The sequence below is a fragment of the Salminus brasiliensis genome, chromosome 1, assembly GCF_030463535.1.
Source record: "Salminus brasiliensis chromosome 1, fSalBra1.hap2, whole genome shotgun sequence".
NCBI classification, from domain to species: domain Eukaryota; kingdom Metazoa; phylum Chordata; class Actinopteri; order Characiformes; family Bryconidae; genus Salminus; species Salminus brasiliensis.
Window position 1 is genome coordinate 63315642 of NC_132878.1, and position 25130 is coordinate 63340771.

Here is a 25130-nt window from a genome sequence, read left to right on the forward strand (position 1 = left end):
GACATTTCCTCTGACATTTCCTACTTTTACAGTACACCAGTAAACGCACTTTACCCTAACTTAAGACAAATAACACACCCACCTACCAGTGTTGCGCTCTACTCCTGTCAGCTTGTGGCTAATGTACACTGCAACCAGTTTGACCAGGACACGATGTGTAACTACAGAGAAGAGTGTGCGCATGTGTGTGTGACAGCCCTGCCTCCAGAACGCACTCTGCTAGTGTGTCCCTCTGCAGTAATACAGCGCCACACCCACCATACTCCACTCTAGCTGGCCGCTCAGCCAGCCAGCCAGCCAGCCAGCCAGCCAAACCCACACTGATCAGATTATAGGGTCTGTGTGTGCCTGAAGCCTGCCATAACCTCACCCTCCCTTTTCCTCTTTTCCCCTTTTTCTGTCCTTCTCTTCCATCTCATACCCTGCAACCCCTACCAGGTCACTGTCCTTGTACCGCCTCCCTCCTTCCCTCCCTTCCCCTTACTTCTCATCTGCTGTAGTGAACAGTGGCTGATACAGTGATTACAGACAGCTTGGCAGAGTCTGGACAGGCACAGCAAAATGGTTAGCCTTCAGCAAAGAGGCCATGTCCCGCCTCTCACCCACACACACGCAGCCTGTTTTAAAACCAGTCAGAGATGTCAGAGATGGTTCTCACATATGTCCACATGCTTGCTGCAGGTAGTAGAGCAGCCCAAGGGTCATTTCTGTAATTTCCTGTAATATTACTCTACTTTCAGTTCAGATGTCAGTTCTGCAGCTCTCTGCCCATCAACAAATGTACATGCACTGCTGTCCATGAGGATGAGCTCAGTGCATGATTTGTATTTACTGCAGTGGGCTAAAAGTGAATGACACTTTCCAACTGCAGGGGGAGCCCATGAGCAAAAATGAAAAAAGGCTCTTTCATTTCTAAGCCAAGTTGACCGGTATTAGGTACTTGTCCTCCACCAGGCCCAGAATTGAAGAATCCAAAGAACTCTGCTATGCATAATAACACTTATCATACATTTCTAAGTAATAATAATACATTTTAAATCATATTTATATCCTTTATGAAGTTCCCAATCAATATTTAAAGCCCCTGGGAACACATTGAGGTATTAATTTTAGAGAAATTCAGTGTACAGCAAAGACTCAAAAAGAGTTAGGACTGTCCATTCTACATAGAGAGGAGAGCAACACCACTGGTAAAATACAGCCCACCTTTCTTAGACTTTAGAAAGATACTCATAAGACATCTTCACTGGGGGCCCTGAGGAGCCAGATGAACATATATATACACACATACACAATATATATATATATATATATATATATATATATATATATATATATATATATATATATAGAGAGAGAGAGAGAGAGAGAGAGATACACCTGCTGCTACAACCCCCCCCCCCCCCACACACACACACACTATTGTATACACTATTACACTACTGTTGTCAAGGCAGCATAGCAAAACTCACCAAGGTTGTCCAGAGTGACAGCAGCAGAACTACATGGGCAACTGCTGACAATGTAAACACTGAGCACCCGTGCAAACAAGCAAGTTCAATACGTGCTCTCTCTCACACACACACACACACACGGGTCTAACTCTGTATATGCAGAACAGAATAGTGCAGTGCTAATCGTGGTGCTACTTAATATCTTACTTTATCTCAATTTCTAAAGCTTTGACTGAGGAGCCTGTACTCGAACAAGCAGTGACATCCAACCGACCCTTAAACTGGATTCAACTGTTACAAAGACATGCACAAACTATCAAAGCTACACCGAATGAGCACTTTATGCAGTTGCCCACTTCTATATATTATTAGTATACGAGAGTCACAACACATCTGCATCTCTACCAATTAAAAAAAATGGCTACCAGAAATAGCCTGCTCTGTGAACTAAAGCATGAAGTTTCAGCAGTGAATGTGCAATAGACTAATGTGATTACAGGCTACGCCTGGCAGCATCACAACTCCCTCTTATGGGCAACTAGGGGAAGGAGTGGAACGTTCTGAAGTAAAGTTCAGCTTTCTGGAGCTGTGCTCAGCTGGCTCTGCCGAAACCCACAGCTCCACAAGTTCTGGGACTTGACTCTTTTTGAGGTTGATCACGCTGCCATCAACATGACATCTTTCATGTTTCTCACAGATTAGGAGAACTCACTCCATGTGTGATGTGTGTCTTCCAATAGACCAGACCACAAATCTGTGATTATGTATCCATTCAGGAAATTATTTTAATGAGTAGTTTTTCCATAGTGGGGCCATTTTGTGGAATATGTCACTATGTTTCTTTCATTGTATGGTCGGTCCAATAAAATTACACCAAACAGGACTTACAAACACACTGCATTGAGGTTTAAGTCGTCAAGCGTACACAGATCAGCCATAACATTATGACCACCTGCCTAATATTGAGTAGGCCCCCCCTCACAGCAGTGAGCCACTGAGACACTGACTCCACCAGGCTTTTGATGGTATGCTGGATGGATCGGACTTGTTCGTCCAGCACCTCTTATACAGTGGGGAGAACAAGTATTTGATACACTGCTGATTTTTCAGGTTTTCCCACTTGCAAAGCATGTAGAAGACTGTAATTTTTATCATAGGTACTCTTCAACTGTGAGTGATGGAATCTAAAACAAAAATCCAGAAAAATACATTGTATGATTTTTAAATAATTAATTTCCATTTTATTGTGGGAAATAAGTATTTGATACACCAGAAAAAGAAACTTAATATTTGGTACAGAAACCTTTGTTTGCAATTACAGAGATGAGACGTTTCCTGTAGTTCTTGACAAGGTTTGCACACACTGCAGCAGGGATTTTGGCCCACTCCTCCATACAGATCTCCTCCAGAGCCTTCAGGTTTCGTGGCTGTCGCTGGGCCACACGGACTTTAAGCTCCCTCCAAAGATTTTCTATTGGATTCAGGTCTGGAGACTGGCTAGGCCACTCCAGGACCTTAAGATGTTTCCTACGTAGCCACTCTTTAGTTGCCCTGGCTGTGTGTTTTGGGTCGTTATCATGCTGGAAGACCCAGCCACGACCCATCTTCAGTGCTCTTACTGAGGGAAGGAGGTTGTTGGCCAAAATCTCACGATACACGGCCCCATCCATCCTTCCCACAATACGGTGCAGTCGTCCTGTCCCCTTTGCAGAAAAGCATCCCCAAAGAATGATGTTTCCACCGCCATGCTTCACGGTTGGGATGGTGTTCTTGGGGTTGTACTCATCATTCTTCTTCCTCCAAACATGACGAGTGGAGTTTAAACCAAAAAGTTCTATTTTTGTCTCATCAGACCACATGACCTTCTCCCATTCCTCCTCTGGATCATTCAGATGGTCATTTGCAAACTTCAGACGGGCTTTGACATGCGTTGGCTTGAGGAAGGGCACCTTGCGTGCACTGCAGGATTTTAATCCTTGATGGCGTAGAGTGTTACTGATTGTTTTCTTTGAGACTGTGGTCCCAGCTCTATTCAGGTCATTGACCAGGTCCTGCCGTGTAATTCTGGGCTCATTCCTCACCTTCCTAAAGATCATTGATGCTCCACGAGGTGAGATCTTGCATGGCGCCCCAGACCGAGGGAGATTATCCGTTATTTTGCATTTCTTCCATTTTCCTTCTCACCAAGCTGCTTGCCTATTGTCCTGTAGCCCATCCCAGCCTTGTGCAGGTCTACAATTTTATCCCTGATGTCCTTACAAAGCTCTCTGGTCTTGGGCATTGTGGAGATGCTGGAGTCTGACTGATTGAGTGTGTGGACAGGTGTCTTTTATACAGGTAACGAGTTCAAACAGGTGCAGTTAATACAGGTAATGAGTGGAGAACAGGAGGGCTTCTTAAAGAAGAAGTAACATGTCTGTGAGAGCCATAATTCTTACTGGTTGATGGATGATCAAATACTTATTTCCCACAATAAAATGGAAATTAATTATTTAAAAATCATACAATGTATTTTTCTGGATTTTTGTTTTAGATCCCATCACTCACAGTCTTCTACATGCTTTGCAAGTGGGAAAACCTGAAAAATCAGCAGTGTATCAAATACTTGTTCTCCCCACTGTATATGCTTGTCTGGACTGTGATCCGAAAAAATGTGCAGTCCAAGTCAACACCTCAAACTTGTGGTCATCAAAGCATCCTTGAACCATTGAAAGGGTGTACTTGGTCAGCAACAACGTTTAGGTAGATGGTACACATCAAAAGTATTAGCCACATAAACGCCAGGACCCAGGGATTCCCAGAACAACATTACCCAGCTCAACACACTGTCTCCGCCGGCTTGCCATCTTCTCATAGTGCAACCCGGTGCCACGTTATCCCCACATAAGCGACGCATTTTATGTAAAAAGACCAAACCACCTTCTCACATTGCCCCATTGCACAGTTCTGTTGCTCATGTGCCCACTGTGAATGCTTTTGACAGTTTACAAGGGTCAGTATGGGCATTCTGACCTGTCTGCAGCTATGTAGCCCTATTTGCAACAAACTGTGTGCTGACATCAGCAAATTTTCAACAATTTCAGCTACAGTAGCTGTTCTATTAAATCGGACAACACAGACCACTGCAGACCAGGAACATACCACAGAAGCTACAGTTTAGAAGTTGCTCTAACCCAGCCACCAAGTCACAATTTGGCCCTTCACAAAGTCGCTCGCATCCTTACACTTGTTACTGCTGATCTATCTATACTGCAATGCAGAAAAACTTTAAAAATAGCATTACCCTGTTCAAAGTCTCTGATTTAACTATAATAAATCAATATTAACCTTTCAAAATGCAAACATTTCAGTTCCTTTCCAATATAACATTTACTGTTCAGTTTTATAGTAGCTGCTGAACACTGTAATATTAAGAATATCAAGAATGACAAAAAAGTTAAGGCCTAATCATAACATTTGTTCCATCTTTAAATAAATAACTCCATACATTACTATGAATTATTCAGTAACTTCTATGAGTGATGATGTGAAGGGTGGACCCACATACGGAGCCTCAGAGCTTAAAAAATTAAAAGCTTGAGTGACATCTCCTATAGAGAACATTTCTTCAAGTTGTTATTTTCATAATTTTCAGTGTGATGGATACGCCTTCAGACTAAATTATACATCAAGCAAAGCAGGAGTGTTTGCTTTTTGTGTAAATTCAATGCAACAGTAGTACATAACTCCTCAGTTGTTTTGATGAAGACGAAAGTTATCACTAATTACAAACCTCTTTGTTTACCTTCAGAGTTTGCCTTTCATTCAGTCTCCAGTTGCACTGGAGTTGCACACAGTCCTGTTGGAGCACCTCTATAATTGACTTTATTCCTGAGGACTTCTGTTATTACGAAAACGTCTTTTGTTTCATGTCAAAACTACTACACAAGTCTTTCTAAATGCTTTGCGGTTTACTTACACAGCTAAGAGTTCAGTAATAAGTCTAGGACTGAACTGCATTTCCCCTTAACTCAAAGGATGTTCACAAATCACAAATACGAGTTAAATAAAAGAAACCAAAAACACTAAAACAACCCCAACCTTTAAAATACAACAATTGGATAATAACTTTTAAATATTGACCTAAAATGATTTCAGCTGTAATATTGGTTATCAGAATATTTAGCCTCTTTAAATCAGTCTCTGTCAAACACAAAACATGCATATTACTTGGGCCTTGTTTGATATCCAATAAGGATGGTCTTATCCATCATGAGGAACTGCTCGCTGCCCTGTTGCCATCATCATAGGGTGCAAATCAATACTGCCGATGACCTTTTCAACAGCCCAGATGTCAGTTAAGACTCCCTCCTCTGGAGATTGATGGACTGTACATTAGAACAAATCTTTTTCCTCATGATTTCAAGGGGAACACAAAGCAGATCCATCTTAAACAAAGCCACTTTAATTAATGATAACAATACTGGAAGCCCGCCACTGGATACTCAGCTCAGCCTTATATAAATCACGAGAAGTAAGGAGAGCATGAAATACATGCATATATTCACTCTCATTCTGGGATCTCACAGTGTCTCTCTGCTGGGCAGCAGACTGAGAGATATATAAAGTAAGACCTAATACCACTTGAACAGTTTATTCCCTAAGAATCATGAATCAACTTAACACTGATTAATGATGCTGAATGCATTTATAATACACAAAAAAATAAAAAACTTGAAAAGTAGCTGTTTTATACCACCCAATACCTGGCTAATCACTGCTTCATTAATTTAGTTCAAATCAGATGAGCTGTTGGTGCTGGACTATAACAAATCCATGCAAGGAAACCTGGAAAACCAAAGCAGTACTTTTCTACATAGTTATGAGGAATTTAAGCTACCTTTTTAAATTCAGTTTTGAAACTCATTTTACTGCATTTACATTAATTTGCACTAATTCTATATAATATATACAACTCCACAGAGTTATATAGGGTTTTTTTGTTCTAATCGGCAAAGGCACTTTGGCCAAGAAATTCTTAGTACATTTTAATGTATTTATGTTTATTTGTATTACTTCTAACATTCCAGTGATTCCAGACAAAAACCTCATTGCCCAGATAATAATCAGAAACTGTGTGCCTATGTGCATTTCAGATGAGATGTTTGCACAATATTTGCAGATAACATGTATAAGAAAACTGTTGTTCTGTTACCTTTTGACATGAAGACATTCTGGCCTAGATCAATTCTTTGTTCATAAAGTGTTAAGTCGCCATACAGAACAAATGAAATCAGTTCAGCAAACATCCCGATTATGTCCTCGCGGCAGTAAGACAGCAACAGGTCACATCGTAACATGAGCTACTGACGGATATCTGTCAACATAGGAGAGTACACTCCTCGTTTATGCTTTCTGTTCTCTTGGCTTATGCAGAGCTAGAATGAAGCCACTCAGGAGAGACCGGTTCACAGTTTACATTCTTACGCTTCAGAGAGCATACACTGACAGCACCTACTCACCCTGACTTGTGTCTGCCCTTCACCATGGGCCCCGGGTCTCTCTTGGCCATGACATGGTCATAGCTGGGGTCCACAAACTTGAAGACGTGGGCAGCGCCGAACTGCAGGGTCATGCCGCTGCGCAGCACAGTGGTGTCCGAAATCCGCTGTCCGTCCACGAAGGTCTCAGAGTCCAGGCTGACTGGAGTGACCGTTACCAGGCCATCGGCATGCATCAGGTTACAGTGGTGAGGCAGGATGCCAGGTCCAAACAGCTGAAAGACGAAGGGTAGGCCATTAAGAAGGGCTGAGATAAAAGACTAATAAGTACCTTTATTCACTTTGCAGATCACAGCTTTGGAAAGTTAAGGGTCAGTCATGCTATGGCGGCCCAGGAGAAGAGAAAGTAAAGGCCTTGCTCAAGGGGTCAACAGTGATCAATCACCCAGTGCTCAAACTACTGAGTCACCATGTCCCTCCGGTGGTGTTGTGTAGCAGAAGTATTATTAAGTAGACCAGCTTTGGAACTACTTACACCATTTAGGAAAAGGATGTATAACAGAAATCCATGCAAATTCTTTGTTTCTGCAATATTAGCTGACTGTATGTGACATTCTTTATAATATAATTTATTTATTTCAATGATTATTGTTTTTTTTTTTTCTTATTTATTGGTCTATTTTTTAAAATTATTTATTTATTTATTTTTTGCTTTGCTATCTGGTGATGACCAGAAGAGGATGCGTTCCCCTTATGAGTCTTGGTTCCTCTGACGCTTTCTTCCTCTAGATCTGTCGGATGATGCATGGACCAAGATCTCTGTAAAGTTGATTTGTGACCACATTTGTTGTGAAAAGTGAAAAGAGCTATATAAATGCATATAAAAAAACGTCCTTCATTATATTTGGCACAAACCATTATATGGTCATCTTTGAAGTTACTTTTACCTGTCTCTAAACGCCTTCTGACACTCACGTCACTGTGTACCCTCACCCCTTCTCTCCTGTTTCTCATGTACTACGACAATTCTGTCCCCCTCCTCCAAAGTGGGGGATGGAGGTATTGTAGGAGTCTGTCTGTAGACAAGGGTCTGAAGCGGACTCAAAACATCTGATTTAGAGCTCCTCCTTTCATGCTCCATCATTTCAATACTGAAACTGGTTCGCTAGCTAACTCTGCTACCTGTCCCACTGGTTTGTGCTGTTGTGAGAGAACAGCTAGACTTCTCTCCTATTTAGCAAGTAATTTTGCCACAGAGTGTCCTAATGTTGCTAATGTTCAAGTTCAAGGCTTTGCCGGTAATGCTGTGCAGAAACACAACAGCATAATTGTGCCCTGAGAAATACGTTACATGTACAGAAATTACAGTAGGTCTTTCCTGCAGGAGTACTTAAAGCTCACCTGGATGTTGCCGTCTTCGCTTCGGTCTGAGCCGACCTCAGTCATGCTGTGTTGTAGCCGATACAGTTTGGGCTTATCCCTGGAGTCTGAACCATCTACACACAAACACAGCGAGTGAGACACCACTCACCCACATCCTACAATGTACATTTAATAATTCATATGCAAACAGATACACAATTACAACCTGTCTGACAGGCTATTACTTGCACTAAGCTAGCCAAGCAGTTACCACTCACAATTTCTATCCACAAAATCCAACATAAACACAGTAATTCACACACTTCAACCAAGCAAATCCACATCTATGTATATACACACACACACACACAAACAACATTCCACAGTGGAGGACAACGTTCTGAAACGTGTCCATGTAACCCATGCTCTGGACAGTTGATGGCAAAAGAACACAACAGAGGTGTTAGAGTGCGATGAATGGCAGGTGTAAAATGTGTAAGGTTTGATTAGTGAGATGATCTGGTGATGGAGTATGTCTGTTCTCCAAAGGCAAAGCAGGAAACAAACAGGAAAAAGCCTGAAAAATATGTAAATTAACAATGTGCCCCAAAACCACAACCCAAAACCAGTTCTAAGTTTCTAACACGTTTGACCCTGGAGTTGGAGAGCAACAGATGAGGAGGAGAGAGAGACAGATGCAGAGAGCAGACAGCAGGTGAGGAGAGGTGCGTTACCTTCATGTTGCCGATAGCCGTAGTAGGCATAGTGATTTCCCCGCCCTAGGAGAGGACACATGCAGAGGAGCCAGGAGCACGCAGAGCAATAGACATACACACACACACACCATGCAAAAAAGAGAGAGAGAGAGAGAGAGAGAGAGAGAGAGAAAGCAAGAGAGATGTGGCGGGAGAAATAAAAAAAGAAAAATACCATAAGCAATTTGCCCCCCTTGCTACCAAACACACCCACATCTAAGCCCACAACTAATATGCCTCTGTCTAGAACCCTACACTCTTCTGTAAACCCTTCACCTATAATAAGGCCCAACTACAAATGACAGTTTACTCATTTGACCAGGTGTACCCTAACCTTACTGTATTTGCTTATTACTGTAAACTTAATTATAGAACTTTAATTGATAGATATGCATTGAAAACACATAGAAATATGCCGCTTGTTGATGTTATGCATCACGTTCTTTGATATTCTATAATATAACACTCCTGCGCAGTTTTGCGCTTTTCCTGCTTAAGTGCACCAGATTCAATTTACCTGTTAACCTGTTACCAGTTAATGCTTTATCAGCAGGATTTCTGCTGGTAGCTCTAAATCCACTGAACACATTTTATTGGTCCACCTGTATACCTGTCTGGCCCAACTCCATACCTAAACCCCCTTCTCTTAAACCTTCACTAGTTCTTCTTCTTTTTTATTATTAGAGCATGAGTATTAATAAGAGCTGGTTACACACAGACACACAGTTGGAGAGAGACAGGGTTAGTGCAGCATTTGGATAATTAAAGCCAGTCAAACCAGCAGGAAGATGGTGAGTGTGCAAGCAGCAGTTACAAAGCCATGGAGAGCTTCTGGAGTTGGAGTGAGAACAAAACGTCTGTATGCCTGACAACAGAGCTTTAGCGTGTAGGGCATATTCTGAGGCTTCAGATGGTCTCTAAAGGCAAGAGTGGGGGTCAGTGACATAGCTGTTCATCCAGCTAATCCTACATTACATTAGAGACTTGAGCGTACCAACTCCTGCATCCTCAATTAACTAGACTAAGCAGCTCTCCTGAGCTGTAAATGTCAGTTAGCAAATGAGTCACAGGAGCAGTGCTCCTGCCACCAACACAGAGGCTGAGAAGTCATACACTCTCTCCTCACACCTTGCACTGAGCTTACATAAATAAATAAATAAAAATAAATCAATCAATCAATAAAATTAACAAACCACCAAACCAACAACTGTATTAGTCAATCAAACACTAGGTTTGGTTTCTGAAATGATCCTTCCCCGTTACATTGTTTGCCCTACCTTACCCAGGGAATTTCACCAATAAAATAAATAAATTAATTAATACATAAATTAATTAAAAATGAAAAAAGAAATCAATATAAAAGTATAAATAAATAAAATATTTCTTCCCTCTATAATTGTGTGAGTGTACCTTGCTGGCATTAATGCTTCTAAATAGATCATTTAAAGGATGGTAAAACAACGTCTTTAGAACACGGATGCTGTCGCTGTCCAATGGAAAATGTGTGTCTTTAAAAATGTGTGTGTCTTTCACACCTGGGCTCAGCTCTACCAGGTAGGGCAGTTTCTCTGGAGGGAGAGATCCATGCAATGGCCCCATCCTGTCATCTGCCTTACGGCCCTTCTTAGGGACGTAGTCCGGGGGTCGCTTCTTCAGCTGGAACACTAAAGCCTCTGTAACAGTCAAAACCAGCAAGATTGTTACTCATTTAACCCTTCCAGCAGAGTGCGCTCCTCTTAGCTGCAAGGTCTTACTGAGTAGTTTAATATGAACATTTTTTATATATATATATATATATATATATATATATATATATATATATATATATATATATATATATATATATATATATATTTCAATGTGAAAAAATAAAATCACAGCAGGATTCTTGGGAGTGAGAAAAACAAGAGAGAGACCTTTATCGCTGGTCCAGTCTCTGAAGATCTGCAGAGGACACTCTGCATCATCCAGTATGGTCTCCTTTACAGGCTTATCATCAGAGTGCACAACCTGAGCAACACAAAGCACACCAAACCCAATAAGGAGGAGCATGCCTAGATCAGCATGGACTACACTCAGTCATGTTTCTGCTACCACCATAATCAGGTCACATTCTCCACATTCTGAGCACAAACAAGAGAAAACGCTGAGTCAGGAGCAGTGAGGCCAAACCTATCTCTTACGTGACCTAGCATTAAGGCTGCAGCTCACTCTGCACACACCCTCCATCTCCCAATCCATTAACAGTCTCTTTTTATGGAAATGGAAATGTCTAACCTTAAATGATTAGATGGCAATTTCTAGGAAAACGACTCTGATTTGAACATGATCCAGTTTGTTTTGCTTCTATTCAAGGTTACTGCGTAAACAACTGAAGAAAATATTTGCCTCAAAATATTAATATATATAGTATTTAAAGTATTTCAATACTAGACATGACAATCTCCTCTGGCATGCTCGACAATCTATAGGCTGCCATACTGAGCTGTCAATGTCAGTGAGCAATAAGCCATGGGGCCAGTACTACAGACAATCACAGTGGTAGATATGCTCCCTACTAAACTATGAATAGTCCAAGGGCGCTTCAGCATCAGTTGCAACAACAAAGCACACACCAAATCTTAATTTGCTACAGACGTCTACTATTAATAATTCACTTCAATAAAAAGGCATGGATACACAGTGTTTACGCATTTAGGCGGAAATTGGTACGGTCCCTTAAAAGAGCTGCTTGTCTGTTTATTTTTTTATTTTTGTGTTTACAGACAAAAGCAAGCCATACAGTGTCCTAGGCATCCATCTGTCTGCATGAAATACATCCTTAGAGGTGGTTTTGGTCATGTATTTATGAACGTTAGATTGGTGACCGTCCGAGCCTGGTGTTTGTTCGGCATGATGTTAAGCCTAGCATCTCCTGTTCTAAACTAAAGCAGCATACCTCAGACATCATATCAGCTAACACGCCTTGCTTGATCGACTCATCTGGAGTAAGTGATAAATCATATTTGGTCCGTCACCAAACTAATAAGCTTAATCACACAAGGTCTTTAGTTTAGCACATACACATTCCAGCGTGTTTAAAAAGGATGGACTGGAATATGAAGTGCAGCAGAGTAGGTAGGAGAAGCTGTAGAAGCGCTAAAGCAAACTGTTGAAAATGAGCCTCTGCCTATTAATGCCGTACCAACATTTTTAAGCATGAACTTGAGAGTAAATAGACAGGAATGCAAGGCAAAATCCAAGAGAGGCTGATGATGCGTCTGCTCAGTGTGTTTGACTAGGCATGTCAGTTCATGGAAACGTCCTTAAATCTTCTAAGGGCTGACATACCTGCACTTCAGATAGACAGGCAAAGAAAATGCACCCCTTTACTATGCATTATTTATGCATTTAGATAGATAATAAATAAATATATAAAACCGAGCACAAGCCAAACATGCTATGGAAAAGTATGTCTCCAAGTATGTATCTATTTTATCAGTTTGAGTTTTCACTTCTGTCTTGAAAAGCAGTTTCCGCAAAGAATGGTAATTCGGCCACTTCAGCACATTACTAGTCTAGTAAACGATAAGGGTAGTGTGAGGGTCCTAGGCTCTAGGCTTTTACCCGGGCGATGCAGTACTCTCTGGGGTTCTCCTTCTCCAAGCCGTATTTCTCTAGAGCCTCGGCCACTGCAAAGTCAGCCGTGTCAGTAGTGGAAAGCAGGATGGTCTTATAGGGGATGTTGGGCTTCAGGCTGTCTGCATAGATCCTCAGTGTCCCCCCTGTGAGAAACACAAAATAGCATTAGAAGTGTCAGAAGAAACAGATGGACTGGTGGAATGTTGTCTCTGTACTGTACACATTCATTATCACAAGGCAAACACCCCCACCTTCTCTTTCCCACTCTCTGTCTCACACACACACACACACACACACACACACACACACACACATACTCTCTCTCTCTCTCTCTCTCTATTAAGGGACTACATCTGCTCTGCATGATAATGACTATGCTGTGGTAACGTTTCCCTGTACTCAGCACCTTCACCCTCAGCCATCAGACAACAGTGGCTTCAGAGCACAGTGGCTTCACACAGATCTGTGCCTAGTGGTGTAACTTTCTCACCTCTCTCCCCTCAACAACTGGATTTGGTTATGATTATGTGAACGATTCAAAGAATCAACTCAAAATGAATTTGGTAAGATGTGAATGTATTTATTGGGCTGCACAGATGAAACTTCAGGCTGCAGAAGCCATTAAATAAAAGCTGCCGTTTTGCAGCTAAACCTACATTCATGGACTATTTTGTATTTATATATAGACACACACCAATAGCTAATATTACAGAAGTACTACAAACACCAAAAACACCTCTGCAATATTTTTCCATTTTAAAAAATGTGCACTTGAAAGACTGCATAACCAATTACGACATTCTAACATTCCAGAACTGATGCAGTTGTCTCGTCACTATCAGTTCCATACTCAACACCCCAGCAATGCATTTTCAAACCCATGTACCTCACATGGCAACTCCCTTCCTGCAGCAGAGCCGGACCCAACTAGAACCCTAATTTACATCCGTGTCCAATCCCGATCTGGGATTTGACTCTGGAATGAAATCTTCTGTGCTGCACACAGAGTCATCCCCCAGATTACATAATTAGTCAAATCTGGATCCGTTTCGGCCAGGGCACCCTACAAGAACAAACTCACCAATTTATTTGACTGCCCTGCAAAAGTAGTGTTTATCTCAAGGTCTGCACGACCAAACCTATTTCCAGGAAGCTTGTTTTTGGTGCCCCAGCATCCGTTTTTGGCAGCAGGTCCCAGGCCGCACAGAACAAAATGTCCGCCAAGCTGATGCCAGTCTCTGGCTAGAGTGGACGCCTCTGGCTAAAGCACAGCAAAAGCCCTTAGACCAAACCAGTCATTACGAAATCAAACTGCCGTGGACACAGCATAGTCGACTACAGCTGAGGGGATGAAGTGTGGCACAAACTGGGACATAGCGATTGATTTTTGCATATTTAGTCTGTCTCTTTCTCAAACACACACAAACAAAAGCACTGGCATAACCACTTAACTACTCATGCAGAAATGTAGGCCAACACAAAGAAAGAGTTCATCAATAAGCATCATCAGATCTGTGAAAAACAGGGTGAGCTACAGATAACCAGGCTTGAGTAAAAAAAAAAAAAAAATGCCTGTGTGTGAGGGGCTTTAATCGGGACCATCAATCTTGGTTTGAACCTGAACACAGCCTGACCTGGCCCAAACGAACCAAACAGCTAAATTAGCCGACAAAGCTAAGTGACCTATCAACAATGGCAGCTGACATATGAACACAAACACAATCAAAAATCTGAGGAATATAAGTAGTAAATCTCCACTTCCTGAATAAAAGGCCAAAATGCAGCACAGCTTTTTATACAGCAGGCGGACAATCAATCACTCACATCTCCCACATGGTGACAGCAATGCTGGCACAGATAGTTGTAGAAAGAAAAAAACAAATAAAATAAACAAGTTTCTTAGGATCAAGCTCTACCAGTCCACCTAAATCACTTTGTCCATCTGCCTACCTTCTACTAGAGGGTTTAACTATGCTTACATTCTATTTAACACCTACTACTAACACCTGGTTCTAATGAATGGGCCTAATGATGAACATTGATTGACCTCTTTCCCAGTAAAACAAGTGCACAAAAGTGTATGTTGTTACCGGAGTCTGGCCGGCCATCGCCGCTGCGGAACTCCTGCATCCTCTTTTCCAGCTTCTGCTGCCGCCTCCTCTTCATGACCACCTCAGGGTTGGAGATGGTGCGGGTGAAGCTGGTCTCGGGCATGTCTTTATACACTTCTGCTGCCAGTCTTGAGTTCTCTCTACAGGCAGGAGAGCATGCAGATATCCCTTATTATAGCTTTGCTATGTGTAAGCATTAGAATAAAAGATACTACTGCAGGAGTTTGCTTTTCAAATATTTTTTTTTTCTGCACCTTAAGCTTAATATCAGTAGCAATTTATATTTATATTTAAAAAAAAGTTGGTAGTCAAATGACTATCATTACAATGTAGACAAAGTTACAAAGCTGAAGATTCTCACCCATCCTCTCTGTTCAGCGCATTGTCGTCACCATCAGGGATCCGTGCGAAGGCCTCTTTATCTCTCTTTTTCTCTTTCTTTTTCTCCTTCTTGGAGAGCGTCCTTTTGAAGTTCTGGATCACCCCCTCTTTCTCCTTCTCGGGGCCGTTGCTCTGCGTTTTCTGGAGAAGAAAACACAAGAAGTGAGCGTTAGGTGGATTTCCCCTGGAAGGTGCTTGGTAAGGTAATGGCAGACTTTGCATGCTTCACATTGCTGGATTGGACATTAGGCAGAGGGCCCAGGAGCCAGCACGCTATTGAGCTCCATCAGAGATAGAGAGAGGGAGCTGGAAGGAAAGGTGAGCGAGCTCAGAGCCTTAAGCTGCAGTTATCTCTATCCCACAGCGCTGCTGAAATTTCACAACGGCTCACACAATGCACCACAGCTTTCTCTTTAAACAGAGGGATTTCAAAATATTCTAATGGCTGAGGAGTTCAAAATCAGATCCAAGGAAAAGATTCCTGAGCTTTACACATGGGCCCACAGTGGATTACACACAAAAAAAAGAAAAAGTTCCCCTAAGTTTCACCACAGCGTGTCAAAATGTGGAGCTCAAAAGGCGGTAGAACTTCACAGCTATTATTCCACAGCTGTCTGATCCGGTGGCTGAGGAATTCTGACTTGTTTCTTTACATCTTACAATAAAGAAGCAACTGGGCTCCTCAATGCAGCAGTTCTCAGTGCGTACACACACACACACACACACACACACACACACACACACACACACACACACACACACACACACACACTTAAGATCCGAGGAATTCCTCCACTGACTTTTACAACAATATGGCACACTGTGCAGAGTTTCTGAAGCAGAGGGTGTAGATGCCTGCCGAAGTTGCTGTTTATGGAAGGGCAGACGGAATTGGAGAGAGAGGGAGAGAGCAGATAAAGAAAGAGTAAGAGAAATGAGAAATGGTGCAAGAGAAAGTGAAAGAGAGACCCCCCCTAAACCCACCCCAAAAAAAGACAAGCGTAAAAGCAAACAGCTACTACATGTGGGGTAATAAAGTATTTGCTGACATCCGTGTTTTCCACCAAGAATATAAGCATAGTGTGTGTGTGTGTGTGTGTGTATCTGTGTACTTGCATGTCTATGCATTTGTTTGGAGATGTGTGTGTTTCTCTATCCTGCTGCCTGATTTCTGCAAGGATTGCTCTAGCAGCAAGAGAGAGAGAGAGAGAGAGAGAAATTTCCCAAATAGAAGATTCTACTCACACTCTGAATAATCTATAACTCTATAATCTCTCAGGGCTGACTGAACACTCTGGAGAGAGGAGACAAATCATTGAAATGTGTTTATCTGTGAGAGGCCTACATAGTTCCACCTGGACTAAAGACCCGGAATTCAACAATGGAACTCCCCAGATTCCCTACAGCTGACACAATCCTCTATCCACAAGCCGTTACTGGATGCACAGTGTAGCTTTAAAGCATTTAATCTCTGGATTTATGGCTGAGCATATATTGAAAACAGACTACGTAAAAAGGGAACGTGTGTCAGATGCTGTTCTTAACAGACAACATATGAGAAAGAAATGAGCAATATTTCAACTGCACAATCAATCAGTCATGAAAATGTGTGATTTTTCACTCCCCTGTGGCAGAGAGCATTGTTCACACGTTAACATTTTAACATGGCACTTCTGGTGCATTCTGCTGCACTCAGATACTAACTGCAGCAGAATAATTAAACCCATCCAATTCAACAAGTGCAGGAAAGTATGCTGCGCTTTTTTATATAAAAAGGTATTTTGACCTCAATTACTGAAACACAAAGTGAAGACTCCACCTGCTATTAAACAGGCTGAAAATCCTCTAAAAGCATCATGACATTCTACTAGCGCCATTCTGGTGCTTAGCGCCTGGACCCTGAGGACTGCCACTCACAATGTAATGCATAACAGCTGTTATAACAGATCTCTCACACCAACACGTTCTGCAGCAATTTCATTAGCTTAGTTCGGACCCATGAATCCCAAGTGTTTACGAACCGTACAGTGGACACATACTGAGAGAGTTACTGATATGAATGTGCTGCTCAGGTCAAATCTCACTCCAGCTCACCTTTGGAATGATGTCATTCTCGTTCTTGAGGACGAAGCGGCCCTCTCGGTCATCTTTGTTCCAGTTAAGCTGCACCACCAGAGGCTTCTCGTCCAGGTCCAGCTTCCGTTCTTCTGCCAGAGAGGGGGAGTGCACCGGTCATATTTCAACCTTAAACACCCTGCTACTGCCTCACACGTACACTCTCATACAAGCACTTCTCACAGAAGACAGCAGAGGCCACAGATGATTACTGATGCCTGAAACCATCAGCAGATTTTTTTCTGATCGTGCTGATGTGATCCATAAACTGCTTTCACCTGAGTCAATCAGCCATTTACTTCTTCAGGACTGGACTGTTTTAGCCTAGCCTTCACTCCTCACGCGAATCAACAAGCTTTGTGTGCCCATGACTGTTACTAGTTTACCGCTTCTCCTTCTTTGGGGCACTTCTGATATGTAATGACCACTGCTGTACTTCTGTCCACTACTTATTATCCAAAACAAAGGCAATAAAACTCATTTTAACCAAAGTGGAGTGACCACCAACTCACTCACCCCCACTGACGTGGACCTCATACAGGGAGTATTTGGGTGAGGAGAGCATCCTCATGTCAGGCCGGAACTTCTCAGCCAGCGTCTCGATCACGTCCTGCGTGGTGGCCGTGCTGGACACTCGGATGCATTTGGTGGCAAAGTTCCCGGCCACCCTGTCCTGGAAATAGAACCGCATCACGCCATGGAACTCCAACTCCTGGAGAAAGAAATGAGGGGAAAAATATATACTTATAAGACAAACTAACTTAACTTCTCAATCATGTGATAAACGTGAGAGAGGCACCGTGGCACACCAACACATGCACATAACCCAGAGCAGAGGCTGATATCTGAGCAGGGCATGCAGGAGGCTCTTTACGGGGATGAGTTGAGTCAAGAGTGGCCTGAGGGCATGGGCTATTGTCTCCACTCTCAGCAGTTACTGCGCACCCAGAGCACCTTTTGACTTACTACAATAGCCAAGCAGGTGTTTCTTCATTCTCAACACAGGCGTGTAATTTCAGATATTATTTGAGCAATGTAAGCTTTTAACTGATCATCTGAGGTGTAATGGCCTATATAGGGCTACTATATAGGGCGATCATACCTGCCCACACATCCTAGTGTGTGCTAGCTTTTGTCTTACGCAAACCAAATGAAACCTGACGCAACTTTCTCAAGTCAGTTCCAATTTACACACACACACACACACACACACACACACACACACACACACACACACACACACACACACACACACACACACACACTTTTGAGAATACAATGAGTTTGGGAGTCTAAGAATGCCCCACCATGTCAACTGGAGTATTTCTCAATGTTTCGATGTGATGTTTTATCAAGAATTCTGTGATAATACAGCGCAGATATACAGCTCAAACATTTCCTGAATATGTAGAGCCCACCCTTCCATTGCATCTGCATTTCTATGTGACTCAAATTCAGAGTTATGAGGCTGTGAAAACGAGTCAAGATAGTTGGTTCAGAACATCATATAGAACAAGGAATAACACATGGTGGGGTCACTGCTCATCTCCCCCTCCACTACAATTAGCATACTAATAGGCCAAGTGCTGCAATCTGTGATCAGGCCTGGCAGTCACACTGACCGATGTGATTTGTATGTTTGTCCTCTGCCTCTAATCTGTAATTGGTGGATTTGTCCATTCGTCTATGATTTTTTTTTGACCAAGCCTCTTGTCTTTGTCTATGAACCACCTATATATGAATATGAAAAATGACTAAAATCGGACTTAAACTTTCCAGGTTTTGAGTCAGTATCTCTTCACACAGTGCTCTAGGTCACACTCATTACAGCGAGTGCTGGGGCCTAAACATTTTAAAGTAAAACATTGGTAATTCTCTTTTATGCAAGTGATTTGAAGGTGAATTTATGAATATATGCAACAATCAAGACACTAGAGAGTTAACGATAGCCTGCCTCACCGTGACCGTGGTCCCGGGTACCTTTCACATGTGCTACTTTGGTTCAGACCAAACTGTGATAATACAGCGCAGATATACAGCTCAAACATTTCCTGAATATGTAGAGCCCACCCTTCCATTGCATCTGCATTTCTATGTGACTCAAATTCAGAGTTATGAGGCTGTGAAAACGAGTCAAGATAGTTGGTTCAGAACATCATATAGAACAAGGAATAACACATGGTGGGGTCACTGCTCATCTCCCCCTCCACTACAATTAGCATACTAATAGGCCAAGTGCTGCAATCTGTGATCAGGCCTGGCAGTCACACTGACCGATGTGATTTGTATGTTTGTCCTCTGCCTCTAATCTGTAATTGGTGGATTTGTCCATTCGTCTCTGATTTTTTTTTGACCAAGCCTCTTGTCTTTGTCTATGAACCACCTATATATGAATATGAAAAATGACTAAAATCGGACTTAAACTTTCCAGGTTTTGAGTCAGTATCTCTTCACACAGTGCTCTAGGTCACACTCATTACAGCGAGTGCTGGGGCCTAAACATTTTAAAGTAAAACATTGGTAATTCTCTTTTATGCAAGTGATTTGAAGGTGAATTTATGAATATATGCAACAATCAAGACACTAGAGAGTTAACGATAGCCTGCCTCACCGTGACCGTGGTCCCGGGTACCTTTCACATGTGCTACTTTGGTTCAGACCAAACTGAAAAGTCTGAAGTACATTTTAATGATACACAATAAGTATCACAATATTTTGACCCACAGCATTTAATAAAATTAATCACAATATTAAAATCTAAATCATATTGCCCACCTCTGTGCGCTATATTAGCCCCACAAGACTTCTGACATCAAACATCTTTTAAAAGAGGAAAGTGGGGAAAATTTAACTGTTCTGCTTACTATCACTTCAAAACAAGGCATTTTGGTGGACTTCCACTTTGACCATCATCACGCCTCCATGGCAACAAGAACAATGGAGGTCAGAAGGGTCAACGTCTGTTTCCTCCCTGTGCACGGAGACGTTTCCTGCCTGCACTGATTATATTGTATAGTGTGTGTGTGTGTGAGAGAGAGAGCAGTGGGATTTATATGAACAAAACAGTTTTCAAACACTGATGGCAGCAGCTCTAATCACAGAGTAAATGTCAGAGAACATGGCTGAATCCAGCTGCAGTGCTGTGTCACAGACATGTCAGTTTGTTCATGTTCATTAGTAATACATGACCACCGTACACACGTCCACATCAAATCTCTGGAGCTAAGCGGGGGTTGCAGGTATGCACCCACAGAGAAATATTAGACAGGAAAAGACATGAACACACAGTGTTTGAGTGCTTGCTCACAGGTCAGACACATACCTACCTTTGACCAAGACTACTTCCCTGAGGCCTAGCCCCGCTTAGTCATCAAATACAGTTGTTTTTTATGCTACGTTGGGACATTAGGTCATACATATGTCCCATACACATCATAACTACTCTCCAGGGAAGGCTTTCTACTACATTCTGGAGCATTGCTATGAGGATTTGATTGCATTCAGCAAAAGGAAAATTAGTGAGGTCATGATGTGTGATTGTCACCACCACCACACACCCTCCCCAAATCCCCATTTAATCTCAAAAGTATTGGATGGAGCACCATCCTTTCACAGAACACAGCTCCACAGCTCAATGCTGGATGGGCTTAATACCCCTCTATCCCACACCTGGCATTAGGCATGGTGCCAATAGGTTCACATGGATCTGCTCCAGTATTCCTGTTCTGGAATACTGCAATTAAATGTAACATGCAGTTTTGGAGATATGAGATCTGGCTGGAATCCTGGAGTGCGTAAATCTGTTATGGGTTGAACGCTGTCTATTCATTGCCTTTCCATTTTCATTTCCAAAATTCCGAAACACCGGAGTGGACGCTCAATGGCCCCAACACCTGCAGAATCACCCCTGCACCCACAGAGGCTAATAAACATTTCAGCTGTCATGCGCAGCATACTGACAGTTAGAGTTATTCTACATGAAAACACTGAAAACACTGTTGACATAGTGTCCCTAAGAGGGTGGTTAGGGTCCAGCTGCAGCAGAGCTCCACAGTTCGGATGAAATTCCCACACTGCTGAAAGACACGGTAGAAGCCTGAGCTTCAGTAAACTGCAGAAATTCTGCATCACCTAATAAACACCTACCATAGAAGTGCACTTTGTATGTTTACAGTTGCTGACTGAAGCCCATGTGTCAGCCCCCTTCTGTACCCCATTGCGGGAGGTGAACAATATGCAATACTACTGGGTAGACTGTGAAGAAGGGCTACCAGCAGGGGGCGACTGCATGTCAGTCATTTGACTCAAATCTCCAATATGTGCTTGAGAGGGAGTTGCCATTATTACTGGTGGAGTTAACAAGCATGGGGGGAATTTCACACAAACTCAGAGGTAAGGAGGCTCATCACGGTCCCTCCTTAATTCTAACAACAACAGCAGCGGCAGCAGTGACCTGTAGCATCATGTGTTTTCAGCTGGTCATAGCAGGAGCTCTTCCAAAGACGTAGGCTGGTTGTTGCTTTCAGACTTGTAATAAAAGTGCCATTGTAATCTACTCACCACACACACACACTGCAAATGACTGAACACTGTATTGAGTCAGACTGATAACTCAGACAATTAGAGGACAGAAAAAGGAACCAATAAACAGTGTGTGTGCGTGCATGTGTGTGAGAGAGAGAGAGAGAGAGAGAAAGAGAGAGAGAGTGAAAGCACAGAAAGGAGGGGCAGAACATCATACAGAACAAGGAATAACACATGATTGGGTCACTGCTCATCTCCCCCCTCCACTACAATTAGCATACTAATAGGCCAAGTGCTGCAATCTGTGATCAGGCCTGGCAGTCACACTGACCGATGTGCAAACACCCACCGGCCAATCAATCCTCATGGCCAGAAGATACCCCCCCCTTACCCACCCTCCCCACCCACCCAGATCACGTGACCAAGGCAAGGAGGGGCACCATTCTTATGAATTCAATTAAACGTCTGTTGGGCTGATGCAGGCCAAGAGCCAAGCCAAGACACCTGGTGTAGAGCAGCAGCATCAATTAATTCACAGTGGTATCAGCCATCTCCATCCTGCAGGCAGAGTTACAGTCTGCACTTGACTCCACGCTTACAGATAATGGTGTTCTGTACAGTGTTAGAAAGCATGTACACATTTTTTATTTTGCTGCCAAAATATCTCTGACCCCTCAATGGAAGGACTACATAGATATAGCTAGCATACTATATAACATCTGCAGTCAGTGCTACAGTAGCTTTTTATGGAAGCCTTAGGTGTCCATGACCCTGTTGCCGTTTCATCGGTTGTCCTTTCTTGGAGCACTTTTGGTAGGTACTGACCACTGCATAACAGGAAAACCCCCACAAGACTGGTCTGATATATAAGCTTCGTTTCAGTCGTCTGGCCACCACAGTTTGACCCTCGTCAACGCGGCTCAGATTCGTATACTTGCTTACTAACTATACACTTGCTGCCCAATGTATCTACCCCTTGACTGATGCTACTGAATATGAAGATAATCATTTCATGATATTCATATTGAAAATAAAATGTTTTTCAATTCACCTGTAAGCAGTTAGCTACATTAGCCTCGTAGCTCTAGCACAAAACTCAAGAAACATCAGACACCCGACATGCCTTGGCAGATCAACTACATTAGGGTTACGGGAAAGCACACACACATTTCATTTTGTGCTGAACTATCGCTTTAAGAGAGGTCGATTAGGCCTCTTGGTTTGGCAGGGAAAGCAAATTCCTGCTGACGCACCTTTCACCTCCATCACAGTGTGGTCTAGGGAGGAATAAATGCCGCTAACAGGACTATGACCTGGCTAAATGTGTGAACGTGCACGCGTTTGTCTTTTATACATTTACAAGACAAAAGGTGTCATGTCTCCATTGTCATGAAAACTAAAGGAGTACTAAACGGCTACTGACTTTACTGACATTTATAAAATGTACTCTGAAAGTGCTTATATATTTTTCAAGAGGTGGGCAATATGGCAAAAATACTATACGTCAACACGTTCATGATCCAAGATGTGCATTGCAGTCAAAAGCCTGGAGAACACAGATTTTTTATTTATTTTTTATAAAGGAATTAATAAGGTCAGAACAGAAAAGCATGGTCAATCAAAACAACAGGCATCATAATAAAGATAACAACCTTGCCCAAGCCTGCAGTAAATTAGAACAAACATGGGACATAGTGTTCTTGCATATACATACACTTGCAAGTAACATCCCCATCCAGCTGCTTTGCTCGCTGATCCAAGAATTTAATTAAACTTAATTAAAGATGGCCTGATCCACTGGACTGGGGTCGAACCGTGCATTGCTTTGGATGGATGGGACATTGGCTAGTTTAACCCCAATCAGTTCAGATCCGTTGTTTCTTATTTCTCGCAGTACCACACATTTTCTGTGTAGTTTTTTAGGTTACAGACCAGTTTAAATATCGGCAGTGTACCTCCTGATGATCCAGCTTTCAGTAATGGATAATTCTAGTCTATTCTATACTGCAGTCACAGACGCATACAGCCTTTTGACCGTCCTTCCAATACTAATACGGCATATGTTTTATAGTATAGCTGGTATTAAAACAAAACTATATGGGAACCCCCTTTTTTCCATTGGTAGCAGTGCTGCACAACGTTTCATTATGTGCATCATTATACCCATAATAATGATAATAATAAATAAATAAATAAATAAATGAACACATGAGTACATGGGTGATTTCACTGCAGCATTTGAAAGTATATGGTAGACAAATAACCAGGGGCAAATCCAGATCTGGAAAGTCCAAGTTCATATCTGCAGATGTTAACCTGAAAAGTTACGTAACAGGTGTAACACCTGACAAACACTACATTCTGTAACTGGGAAAGTTTGAGCCTGTTGTAATAACTGCACACAGGTAGACTCACTGAAAGCACTGCAACTGTGATTGGTCCAACGGCTTAGAACACAGTAAGACTGATCAGTTAAAAGCCTTATTATTATTATTATTATTATTATTATTATATTTCAGCGCTCTGTGACCTCAACTGCATTAACAATCATCATGGAGCGCAGCCTTCCTACAGAGTAATGCAGGGAGCAGGGAACCCACCGCTCAAAGCTGCGCTAACACAGCTCTGAACAAAGCCCTGCCTCTACAGAGCTGACGAGTGTGTGTCAGCACGTCTAGAGAAAAACAAGGGTTGGCTGAGGAATGGGTCACCATTAGATCTCTCACACACCCCTAGTCACCCAGCCACCCACAATACTAAGCATTACGTCATCTCCCAGCAGCCACCTTGTGCGGCTGAAGCAGTGAATGACGAGAAGCTAAGAATCTGATCAGGATTTAAAGCAGCTTTTTCTTCAGGAGAGAGAGCGAGCGAGCGAGAGCATGTGAGGCAAAGCATGAGAGAAAGATAAGGAAGAGCTGGAAAGGGTGAAAGTGTAGGCTTTAAAAAAAAAAATAAATAAAAAAAATAAAATAAAAAAGCCGCTTGGCTGCGTGGCGGAGGAATCTCTCCGCTGTGCGCTGGGAGCTCCTCCAGATTAGGCATTTCCGAGGTGTCCTTAATCAGATGTGAGAGCAGAGCAAAAGAGAGGAGTTGAAAATCTAATTACGGCTGAGTTTACATAACAGAGGAGCACAGATAAACAGCGCTCTTAAGAAGCGAAAGAGCCGTGTGTGGCGGCAGAGCATTCCAGAGCATCTCCACCGCTCCACATATTAGATGAATATCCTGAGGACCAGTCGTGACTAAAATAAAACAAAGGCATCAAATACACTGCCTTCATAACACCTAGTTTACCGATACAACTCAAGACCCAAAACCGTTCAA

The 25130-nt window shown here is 42.4% G+C and overlaps 1 protein-coding gene across 21 annotated transcripts in view; it reads right to left on the bottom strand.

Moving 5' to 3' along the window:
* Window positions 1-25130, bottom strand: part of afdna (afadin, adherens junction formation factor a) — a 110080-nt gene that overhangs the window by 45916 nt on the left and 39034 nt on the right. For 10 of the 21 annotated variants that reach the window (XM_072686087.1, XM_072685948.1, XM_072686038.1 and 7 more), the window contains exons 2-11: window positions 17796-17991; window positions 17259-17371; window positions 15145-15305; window positions 14763-14923; window positions 12658-12815; window positions 10968-11061; window positions 10587-10724; window positions 9031-9075; window positions 8336-8430; window positions 6956-7209 (exon numbers count right to left, since the gene is read on the bottom strand). In XM_072686087.1, coding sequence (XP_072542188.1) covers window positions 6956-7209; window positions 8336-8430; window positions 9031-9075; window positions 10587-10724; window positions 10968-11061; window positions 12658-12815; window positions 14763-14923; window positions 15145-15305; window positions 17259-17371; window positions 17796-17991 — 1415 coding nt within the window. The remainder of the gene's footprint in view (window positions 1-6955; window positions 7210-8335; window positions 8431-9030; window positions 9076-10586; window positions 10725-10967; window positions 11062-12657; window positions 12816-14762; window positions 14924-15144; window positions 15306-17258; window positions 17372-17795; window positions 17992-25130) is intronic. The other 11 variants (XM_072686063.1, XM_072685958.1, XM_072686056.1 and 8 more) reach the window with 3 other exon arrangements.